Source organism: Chanos chanos, chromosome 3, assembly GCF_902362185.1.
Source record: "Chanos chanos chromosome 3, fChaCha1.1, whole genome shotgun sequence".
Taxonomy (NCBI): domain Eukaryota; kingdom Metazoa; phylum Chordata; class Actinopteri; order Gonorynchiformes; family Chanidae; genus Chanos; species Chanos chanos.
The window spans coordinates 58,483,552-58,495,964 of record NC_044497.1 but is presented as its reverse complement, the minus strand read 5'-3'; the positions used below and the strand labels follow the sequence as shown (position 1 = coordinate 58,495,964).

Below are 12,413 nucleotides of genomic sequence, written 5' to 3'. Positions count from 1 at the left end.
ATTCCTGGGTTTACCTGTGCAGGAGCCCGGCAGCGTGCAGCGGGAGGTACGGCTGGAGGACAGGGAATGGAGAGAGTCCTGCATGCTTATGGAAAACCGTCACGTTCCCTTATCCACGTCTGCACGCTTCAGCTACCCACCAAAGACAAGTGGACCCAGTGACACAGATCCTGGAATGTTACTGAAGGTTCTGGTGAAGGTCCAACCAGCTGGGATCTCTTCCTGCTTACCCTCCTTTACCGAAACTTCCACTCTCTGCTATTGTCCACTCTTTTCTTTCCTCTGTTTTCAGTCCTTTGCCTGATATTTTATTCCTTATTTTGCTCTCATATTTTGTTTTTTTAACGTGATTTTCATGTTATTGTCACATCGTGTAAGTTCTTTTCCCATGTGATGCCTGTCCTATGGCACAATGAGAAGGTGCTGGAGCACTGTTTTCTCTGGGCAGAAATCCTCAGCAGGGCAAAGTGCTTCACGCACGACAACCCTATGAAGCACAAGTCTCCACCTCCTCCTCCACCTCCTCCTCCACAGCCCCCTCCTCTCCACTCAACACTTATTCATGGTTTGCTTTTCAATCGTGGCTCAAAAATACTAAATAAGCTGCATGTCGTGTATTAACTTTAAAAACCATTTTTAATGTGAATCTCACTCCTACAGTGTCCTTAACGCCACGGTCATTTTGGTACCAATACTGTAAGAACTTTCATTTCAGAAGCAGCTGCTGCTGATTGTTATTAGTGGTCTTAGTAACTGTAGTAACTGCTATTAGTGGTCATAACAACCGATCTCACAGAATCATCAGTTCAGTCATGTTTGTCAGAGAGTGTATTCATCAACCATGAGGACAGAACAGAAACTAGTCAGCGAAAACAAGTTTGAAAAGAGAATTTATGATTTTTGACCTCATAAGAGCAAGCAATTTTGTTTATTCAGTGGTCCGCTGAGCATTGAATGCGCTCTTATTGTTATGGACTGTGGGTGGTTGACACTGAGTTTTGAAGTTCCTCATACCTAATCAGCTTACAGGCCTGAATACACTGGGGCCCTGTGAGAGCTGAGAACCCTACAGGAACAGAGCTCTGTCTCTCTGTTATTAGTGTTTATTGCGCAACAGCATTCAGTGCCATTCCACATAAAAACTCTCAATGCCAGAGTACAGTTGGTACATATTCTGTATGATTTGGAGTGAAAATAAGAGTGGGTTTGACACTCACTGGTTGAGTTGATGTCTGTGAGGTCATGCTGCTCATGGCCTCTCTCCTCTTGTTCATATTGTTCTTCTCTGTGTTGGCGCTCGTGCCAGTCGTAGTGTCGCTCTTTCCCCTCCTCCTCGTGATCACGGCGCGAGGTGTGCCTGTGCCGCTTGTGCTTTCTCCTGTAACCTCTGGCCACTGGCACCCCAATGTACATGGACTGATGCTCTGACCAAAAATACAAAATAAAGCATATCAATGTGTTGTCACACAGGTTTGCCCGTGTTTATGAGTCGTATCCCTGTTAGAGACACAATCATAAAAGAATGACTCTATTTAAAGTGCAAATCACCCATTAAAAAAAAAACTAGTCAAAATCTTAAAGTATCAGGCTTTCAATCCACTCAAGTCTTCAAAAGTACAAGAGGAAAAAAACATAGGTGTACTACAATTTAAAGAACACAACTGTTTGCATGTTCCTACCCTACAACTTAACATCACTGTTAAAGGTTGAAAACAGCTAAAGTGTTGAATTTACAGATCAATATTTTAACAGAGTGCAATGGTAGAATGAGAGGGAGAAACCACTACTGAATGAACAGTGCATTAGAGGGCAACCACTAACTTCTGTTTACCTCAAAGTATTGTAGACAAATCCGGCTTATCTTTTAAAATTCTCCATTCATAAATTTTTCCCTGGTAGACTGACTTGCAGCAAGTTAGTGTTAGCTACACTGCTTTGATATTCACCTGCAAATAAAGGTAATATCCTGCAATACCTGCAAGTAGTTGTATTCCCACAGGTAGTCAGTGGCATTCCACATGATAAAACAAAAATAAATCAAATCAATCTTGCAAACACTATCTGCAATGCAGTCCAGTTCACTGTGTGCAGTGCAGTCCAGTTCACTGTGTGCAGTGCAGTCCAGTTCACTGTGTGCGGCGCAGTCCAGTTCACTGTGTGCAGTGCAGTCCAGTTCACTGTGTGCGGTGCAGTCCAGTTCACTGTGTGCAGTGCAGTCCAGTTCACTGTGTGCGGTGCAGTCCAGTTCACTGTGTGCGGTGCAGTCCAGTTCACTGTGTGCAGTGCAGTCCAGTTCACTGTCTGCGGGGCAGTCCAGTTCATTGTGTGCGGTGCAGTCCAGTTCACTGTCTGCGGGGCAGTCCAGTTCACTGTGTGCGGTGCAGTCCAGTTCATTGTGTGCGGTGCAGTCCAGTTCACTGTCTGCGGTGCAGTCCAGTTCACTGTGTGCGGTGCAGTCCAGTTCATTGTGTGCGGTGCAGTCCAGTTCACTGTCTGCGGTGCAGTCCAGTTCACTGTGTGCAGTGCAGTCCAGTTCACTGTCTGCGGGGCAGTCCAGTTCACTGTGTGCAGTGCAGTCCAGTTCACTGTCTGCGGGGCAGTCCAGTTCACTGTGTGCGGTGCAGTCCAGTTCACTGTCTGCGGTGCAGTCCAGTTCACTGTCTGCAGTGCAGTCCAGTTCACTGTGTGCAGTGCAGTCCAGTTCACTGTCTGCGGTGCAGTCCAGTTCACTGTGTGCAGTGCAGTCCAGTTCACTGTGTGCAGTGCACATGCAGAGGTGGTGGTTTAAGGGTCAGTAAAGTGGTCATAGCAGGAGAATGATGCTGAGAGAAATGCTGGGCAACTAGAAGCACAGAAAGAAACTGTGTGTCTCCTGAAGACCAATGTGTAATTATACATTACAAACAAAGTATAACCCAATAGCTATATTTTAATATGCTATACTGCATTTAGACTCTTGGGAAGAGAGTGTTTGAGATGACCTTCTTTGACAATGTCACTGTGGTAAGATGCAGAGGACAGCAATATTCTCAGCTTCCTCAGCCCAAGAGAAATCATCTCTGGGCATCTTCTCTTAAAATATAGACTTCACAACACTGTCCTCAGTCAGCCCCAAATCACATCTGAATTTCAATGCATCCTCTATTTAGAGCAGACTTTTAATTAAGAACTAGCACCATCTAGTGTCAGAAATTCATACTTCATAATGTATTCTTTTGAACAGTGGCTCTGAACTCCAGTCCTGGGGGGCCACTGTCCTGCACATCTTTGTTCTAACTCTTCATTATCACCGTTAATTTAACTAATCAGAGGGTTGATGATTAACTGATCGATGGAATCAGGTGCGTCAGTTCTGAGTCCTGAGCTCAGGAGAGTTAAAACGACGTGCAGGTCAGTGGCCCCCAGGACTGAAGTTGAGAGCCACTGCTTTGCTTTAGAACATCTACACTTTTGGAGGAAAATGATTCATTTTATTCATTAATTACTGAAAATAAATATGCAGAAGGCCAGTTTTTACAATGAAAAATTCCCAGTGTCAAAGACAGCTAATGATCATCTTCTTTGCTACAGTCCCAGTTCTCTTGTCAGAAGAAATCAATAAAAAATGATGAGATATTTTATGTATATTTACATATATTTTCCTTCTCATCTCTTTAACCTTGAGCCTTTTTTCACACTTCCACTGTTCTACTATGCCAATACCAACACTGCTGATACAGTCAGGCTAATCAATATCAGTGCCAAACCCTGCCTTTCAGCCTGTGAAGTAAACCATGAGCTTGACCACACCTTCATCATCCTCACAGCGTCTGTGCCCACTTCTCCTGCTGCCATGCCAGTCATGGTCCATTCTGAGACAGAGACAGAGAGAGATAATAATTGATATTACTTTTGTTGACATTATCAGATAACTCAGCTTACAATGTCCCTGCCAAAAGAATAAGTCTTCAGCTTTTCCCTTGGCTGTTCTCCACTCATGTGAACTTGTAATCCTTGGCTAACTGAAGGCAGGAAAGTTCATCATATGCCAAAGCTGACACATTTGTATGAATGTAAAGTTTGACATTTGAGTAAAGGCTGACACATTTGTATAAATGTAAAGTTTGTCATCTGAGCGAAAGCTGACATATTTAGATAAATGTAAAGTTCATCATGTGAGCCAAGGCTGACATGTTTAGATGAATGTAAAGTTTGTCATGTGAGCCAAGCCTAACATGTTTAGATTAATTTGTTCTGCAGTGCCAGTCTATTACTGTGTTCTGTTCTGTTCTGTTCTGTTCTGTTCTGTTCTGTTCTGAAATGTTCTAGTCCACTAAGACCGAGTTCTGTTCTGTTCTGACATGTTCTGACATGTCCACTTGGTCTGTCAAAGATGGCATTTCATACTGTAGCCGGTGAAAGAAAATGACCGTGATACATTAAAACACAATCCAGGCCAGAATTTAATTACTTCCAGGAAGCCGACTGAGCCATTACCATGTGAGTGCTTTAAACAGCCCCAGGTGGAACTGCACATGGACTTGTGGCCTCATCACATTGATGGCGACAGTTTGAGCTGGACAGGAAAACTCAATGGAGAAATAATTACTGGAGGCAACAATGCCATCTCTTCTCTCACTTTTATGTTATCTTCTGTGACAGACAGCACCAAAATAAACATCTGGTAGGTCCATCTTATAGGAGCCATATTTGAGTTTAATGAAAATTATTGTTATTATCACAGAAACATTTAAACACATGAACTGCTGATCCACAGTAATTGGATTTTATGTGGCATCACAAAAATTATTCGACCCGATTGTCCTTAACTCTGAGGCCATTCAGGCTAGAACATGAAGTGCTTTCACACAATTAAAACTGAAGGTTCAAAAAAATCAATGTCACATTAGCAAAGAGTTAGTCAGCTATAAACGTCACGCATGGAAATGACGTCCACCTGTATTTGATGTCCATGAAAAGTATTACTGTGGCCAGACAGTGATGTTAATTAGTAATTAAACTGGACATGGTCTGGGAACAAGAAAGGATCTTCCCTTTTGTTTTACAGACAACCAACAAGGATGAGCATCTCAACGAACTATATTTACAATTAATTAAAAACACTCATCCAAACATCGCATGTGCTTTTAAAGCATTCTCCTTAAATATTATTGTTAACTATTTCATTTCTATTTCATTTTCCATACATATTATGACAGTGAAACCATAATCATTCTGTGAGGTTTTGGTGAGGTCATACTGGCTACAGGCTTGTGACATAACATTTGCATGTGAGACAGACAGTCAGATATATGTCCTTCACACAGAATAGGCAGAGACTTTACCGCGGGCACATAATCAACACTGACCCAAAAATTGATCTACATGGAAAAGCCACTCTGACTATAAGCAACACACACACACGCATACACAGACAAACACACACACACAGAGACAAACACACACACACACACACGTGCGCGCGCACACACACACACACACACACACACACACGCACACACACTCATACAGAATTACACATGTAAATGTTATTGAGCTGGTCAGAGAGACGGCCAGCGTGCTGAGGCCGTGTGCAGGGTCACACGGCATTTCACACGTCATTTCAGGGTATTCAAAATCACATAAAACAACTTACATAACTGCTATGATTCCATATCAAATATTACCATACAAACTTAAACCATAAAACCACAATGAACCACAACCACAATGATCAGTAAACTGTTTAACAAAGTCAACAGCAGCTAAAATGGCTAAATAATCAAATTATCACTGTAATTTGAATTATCAATTCCTATTAAAACAGAAGCCTGCCTCAAAATTCTGTTAAAGCAAAAGTACAAAATACCACAGAACAGGCATCCAAAAGAAGCCCACTTTTTTCATCAGTGTGGAAGCTTCTTTTACAAGTAAAACCACTCAGGAGAGTCTACAATTAAAATGCAAAAATGGTAAAACTATTACAATAAAATAGAGAAACAAATTTTTCAGAAGCACAAATTGAGAGACACAGAAATTGAAATCCTACCTTGACATAGAGGATGAAAAGAGAGCAGATGTCACAAGTGGAGATGGGACTTTACATTCACTGTCTCTAGACTGATGATGTCACAGAGGTAATGGGAGGAGATATCAGCAAGTGCCCCACCCACCCCTCCCTCTCGCTCTCTCTCTCTCTCTCTCTCTCTCTCTCTCCCTCTCTCTCTCTCTCTCTCTCTCTCTCAAGATTTCAAATTCAAGTGCTTTACTGGTAGGACTGTACAAACTGACTATATTGCCATGGCTGATTACAGTTACTAAGGTGGAGGTGAACACAGCCAAACATACACAGCCTGGCCAAAGACAGTTACTAAGGTGGAGGTGAACACAGCCAAACATACACAGCCTGGCCAAAGACAGTTACTAAGGTGGAGGTGAACACAGGCAAACATACACAGCCTGGCCAAAGAAGAAGTCGGACACTCGAATGTTTTGTTTGACCTCATTTAGCTTTGATTACAGCATGCATTCCCTGTGGCATTGTTTCGACAACTTTATTCAACGTCACAACATTTAATTCTGTCCAGAGTTGCATTCATTTTTGGTCTTGTTGAAGATCTTGTTGAAGACGGGAGAATTGAACAACTCTGTAAAGTCTTCTCCAGCACATCCCAAAGACTTTCAATGTGGTTAAGGTCACAACTCTGCAGTGGCCAATTCATGTGTGAAAATGACTCCCCATGCTCCCTGAATCACTGTTTCACAATTTGAGCCTGTTGAATCTTGGCATGTCGTCCTGGAATATGCCCATGCCATCAGGGAAGAAAAAATCCATTGATGGGATAAGCTGGTCATTCAGAACATTCAGGTACTCAGCTGACTTCGTTTTATTGCCACTTAACGTTGCTGAGCTTAAATCTGACCAACTAAAGCAGCTCCAGATCATAACACTGCTTCCAGAGTCAACCCCAGATCATAACACTGCCTCCAGAGTCAACCCCAGATCATAACACTGCTTCCAGAGTCAACCCCAGATCATAACACTGCTTCCAGAGGCTCCTAATCCAAATGGTGACTTTTTTTTGGCCATGCAGTGTATATTTACAACAGTGACCTGATTTATCTGCAAAAAACAATTATAATAACAATAAAACAAAAAAGTGAAGAAGAAGAAGAAGAAGAAGAAGAAGAAGAAGAAGAAGAAGAAGAAGAAGGAGAAGGCTGAAACCACTGTAAAAAGTAATATTTACTTTTTGGTGATTTCAGCCAAGCTTTGAGGGAACAGCCCAGTATTAACTGGTCTTTCCTAAAGACTTTGAGCTGAGCTTTTATTCGGCTGGAACTCTGATCATTTATATTTGAGGGGCCTGGCAGCATTCTAACATGCAATGAGTTTTAGTTTTTTCCCCATTTCACTCTGCATTGCATACATTTACTGCAGTTTTCTCTGGACTTTTAATACATTTCTACAAAATTTTGCATGGAAAGACACTATTGGATGTCTGTCCCATGTAGTGCAGTCATGTTTATCCAGTGGACCTGATACTTCACTTCCATATAATGCAGTTGGTAAATTGACACTGTTTAGGAAGTTATACCGGATTTAACTGGTTTTTCAAATTTGTGGAATTTCCTTTTAATGTTATAGAAAGCTCTCAGTATGGTTGGAGTGATTTCATGTTATAGAAAGCTCTCAGTATGGTTGGAGTGATTTCATGTTATAGAAAGCTCTCAGTATGGTTGGAGTGATTTCATGTTATAGAAAGCTCTCAGTATGGTTGGAGTGATTTCATGTTGTAGAAAGCTCTCAGTATGGTTGGAGTGATTTTGTTTTGTTGTTATAGGGACTGGGTTGGAGACCATAAAAATGTGGTTATGTTTTTTGGTTTTTATGATGTCAGATATGGGCTTGTTCCGGTAGTAAAATCTCTACATAGCAGAGAATTATCCTGAGCCTGGAAACAGCTGGTATCTGTGTGGAGATTGTTAAAGAACATGTTGTTTGAGCCATGGAATTCTGCAGTGGAGTGGAGGCTGCATATAAGTCATTGTCACTATAGATAAGAACCCCTTCTGAATTGAAGTCCGATGTGCATGAGATCTGATCACTGATAAAGGGTATGTTCTGTCTCTAACAAATTATAATCCCACCTGAGTGTGTGCCTTGTTTTATATTTGGCTGTTTTAATGAGGGTAGTATATTTTTTCTATAGCTTCAGGGACAGTAAGTATTTGTGTCTAAGTGACATCATGTTCCTATTAAACTAATAGCAATGTTCCTGAGGAGCTTATAGCTCCAAAAATTGATGAAATAAGGGCCTGGATATTCTCAGAAGTAACTCATTGTGATCTCTTTTTGTTAGCATAAATGTTTAACAAAAAATTATTAAATTTTTAAAGTTGAAACAGAATGAAAAAAGTGCAAATGCAAATATTCATATTTATCATTATAATTTCTACAATAACTTGAAATGATGCAGTTTGAATGGGATATTCTCTGTCAGTATTCATATTCCCAGTCCTTTCTGCTCTGGAGTAATACTCTAAGGAACACCACTCGATTTAATGTTTATCCTAGGATTTTACAGATCAGGAGCAACCGTCGCAGGCAGGCAGATTGAGGTTCAGGCTCACAGTCTCAGTCTGCCCCAGTATGCTTACCTCTGTATATTTCCCTCACACTGCCTCAGTGTGTTTACCTCACACTGCCTCAGTGTATTTACCTCACACTGCCTCAGTGTGTTTACCTCTGTATATTTACCTCACACTGCCTCAGTGTGTTTACCTCACACTGCCTCAGTGTATTTACCTCACACTGCCTCAGTATATTTACCTCACAGTATATTTACCTCACACTGCCTCAGTATATTTACCTTACACCGCCTTAGTGTGTTTACCTCTGTATATTTACCTCACACTGCCTCAGTGTGTTTACCTCTGTATATTTACCTCACACTGCCTCAGTGTGTTTACCTCTGTATATTTACCTCACACCACCTCAGTGTGTTTACCTCATACTGCCCCAGTATGCTTACCTCTGTATATTTACCTCACACTGCCTCAGTGTGTTTACCTCACACTGCCTCAGTGTATTTACCTCACACTGCCTCAGTGTGTTTACCTCTGTATATTTACCTCACACTGCCTCAGTGTGTTTACCTCACACTGCCTCAGTGTATTTACCTCACACTGCCTCAGTGTGTTTACCTCTGTATATTTACCTCACACTGCCTCAGTGTGTTTACCTCTGTATATTTACCTCACACTGCCTCAGTATATTTACCTCACACTGCCTCAGTAAATTTACCTCACACTGCCTCAGTGTGTTTACCCCACACTGCCTCAGTATATTTACCTCACACTGCCTCAGTAAATTTACCTCACACTGCCTCAGTGTGTTTACCCCACACTGCCTCAGTATATTTACCTCACACTGCCTCAGTAAATTTACCTCACACCGCCTCAGTGTGTTTACCTCACACCGCCTCAGTATATTTCCCTCACACTGCCTCAGCATGTTTACATCAGCATGTTTACATCAGTATGTTTACATCAGTATGTTTACTGTTGTGGTGGGTCCAACTGGGTAGGATTCTACTGGGATCAGGTCCTCCCTGATTCATTGGATGGTGGGTGATATGTGTTGGTAGTCTTTGATAGTGGAGTGTTGGGGTTCTGCACGGCAAATAGCTGACTGAACACTGAATCGTTAAATTCTTCCTGGTTCAGATATCATGTGATGATGATGTTGCTGATTGTGGCACATGGTCTGCCAATGTTATTTTTTATTTTTGTAGTGAAATAACAACGGAAGTCTTTCTGATGCAGTCAGGTGGAGATGGTTATATTTGTCTAGGGCAACACACTGAGTGCATTTTCTGTCCTCTTTCTGAAGGACTTTGACACCCTTTCTCCCCCTCTCTCTGTCTTAGAATGCAGGCTCTTTCTTCCTGTGAATTTTCTGTGAGTTGTTAAGTTTGGACTGGCAGAGAAGCTCTAGAGGGCAGTATATAGTTGGGCACACAGAACTCTGTGTATGGGAGCCTCCTGTGATGTAAGTATTTGCCACTGGAGTTGATGCATATGCTGTTTTGGGATGCTGTGACCATAAGAGTCTAGTCTTTTGAAGACTGGACTTCACTTTTACCACCTATACAATGATATCACATAAGTACTGGAAGGAGATATCACCCCCCCCCCCCCCCCCCCCCACCTCCAACCCCACCCCAACTCTGGGACGGTATTAATACTCTCAGAGTTTATCTACCACTGACAAAGTTGCAAGCTGTTTTGTTTTTTACATGCGACTTAAAAAGTAAAATTATTTCACTAATGGACACAGCCCAGTGAATTTACTGAGCATTTTCATTGAGCAATGGCTCCAGTTTACTGCTCAGCCAGCTAAATGTCGACATCAGACAATATGACCTCTACTGAGAGAGTGCATCCACAGCCTCCAGAAATGCCACAGACTTCTGTGCTGACATAATGAATGAGGTTTTCAGTGAAAATGTGATTCAGGCCACTGGGTGTCCATGAAATCAATGATATTGATAACTTAGCTAAAAATATTAATTGGATTTAAAATACAGAAATGCATTTTAAAGCATATTCAATGCCAGACAACTGACAGGAGGAGAGAGAAACAGAGATGAGAGAGAAGGGGAAAGAACGAGAGTGCCAAAACTTATGATGCTTCAGAGGGATGAGATTTGCATATATTTAACACCTAAACAGCGCTGAGTAAAGTCTTCAGTGAAACTAATGGTTAAACTTCAGTGAAACTAATGGTTAAAAAAATTATTCTAAGCACCCATAACCACCAAAACTCCTACAAGACCATGTGTAGCACATTCAAATAAAATCTGACACCTGGAAGGTAAATGAAGCTTTTAGTTTGAACTGGACTGATTTAAACTTTCTGTTGTTTCCACACGGTGGCAGTATCACTCCTAAAACTGTGGCTGCATGATTACTAAGATTCTACAGCCTGTAGGCTGCCAACTTTCAGCTCTCATGGGTTACTTCATGTTTTTGTATACATAAAAATTATTTTGACATAACAGGGTTTCTGCTGGTTCCATCCCCCATAATGACTTTATGACCACAGACAGAGAACACGTAGCAGAGATAGTGAGACTTTGCAAATGCATCTTATCAAAATGTAAAATATCTCCATAAATTTGTGAAGACAACTGGTGCCCAAAAGTGGTCAGTTTCAAACTTTAAGACAAACTGACATAATCACCAGCATTAAGTCACCAAGCTAAAACAAGGGTAGGGTGAAAATACTGATCATTCGGAGCTTTATATTAATATTTGTAATGTTGTATTTGTAATTTGTAATGTATGTTGCTTTAGATAAAAACATCTTTTAGATAAAACATAATAAATATAAAACATAATTAAATTGAAAATGAAAACATTACTCATATTATTCACAGCTTTACATTTATACTCAAATAATATTTATGTTCATCTTAATTGTGTATTATGCCTTCCTCACACAACGAGACATCAGTGCAGGTGCATTTAGCCAGCTGGAGCTTCTCCTTTGGCTAGCTAACTGTTGCCCTTTGTCAAAATCCCTGAAATTCCAAAGTCTAAATGTCTGAGATGCTAATCTGACATGAAGATGAGTATTTGCTTCAGAATCTCAATGGATATATTCTAGGGTTGTGGATCTCATCATAAATTTATGCTAAATGTCTTTGTAAAGCAAATTGCGACGCTGTCAGCTTGCATATCGTTTCCATGTCAGGAAAGCAGCCAGTGAGTGACTGTTGGCCTGCCTAGTCAGTCAGCAGTCCTCAGAGCAATAGGACAGTAACTCACATAACTTATTAAGTTGGTAGCACATACTCCGATGGTTATGATAATTTATAACCACAGACTTTTTCACATAACCATGCACAAATAAGCACAAACAATAACAAAAGGCGTGTGTGGGTGGGTGTCTTTTGTGCAGATATGTCATTTTGCTCAATAAAATTATTTTAAAATCATCATCTGACGGTAATTTTTTATTTGCAAACTTATCTTTCCTGAGGGATCCTTAAAATATGCTGTCGTCCTTAACACTCAGAACATGAAGAGAGTTTTGTGTCACTATCAGCATCGTCATTACTAAAGCACAAACATAAAATGTATATAAAATGTAAGGGTATTTTAGGACTCTAAAAGCTATAGAGGGTGCTATTTGAATGAAGAAATTAAAAGATATTCAGATTAGGGAGCTGAATATTGTTAATATTTTTCCTTTTCAATGCTGATGTTAATCTATTCGCAAAAGTCATGCTCCTTCGATGCCCCACAGGAGTTTTGGCATAGATGAATAATTGTAACTTGTAAGCCTCATGTGTCTCCAGGGATAAGCAGATCTGAGGATAAGTCCTGCTGTCCAAATGAATGTCATAGCAAGATGCATGAAGGAA

General features: G+C 40.9%; 1 protein-coding gene across 1 annotated transcript in view; it reads right to left on the bottom strand.

Moving 5' to 3' along the window:
* The window catches only part of slc4a5b (solute carrier family 4 member 5b), a 33,526-nt gene extending 29,676 nt beyond the window's left edge, over positions 1-3,850 (bottom strand). Inside the window, exons 1-2 of the mRNA XM_030768141.1 lie at positions 3,790-3,850; positions 1,218-1,424 (exon numbers count right to left, since the gene is read on the bottom strand). Coding sequence (XP_030624001.1) covers positions 1,218-1,424; positions 3,790-3,850 — 268 coding nt within the window. The remainder of the gene's footprint in view (positions 1-1,217; positions 1,425-3,789) is intronic.
* Between the last annotated feature and the right edge of the window lie 8,563 nt (positions 3,851-12,413).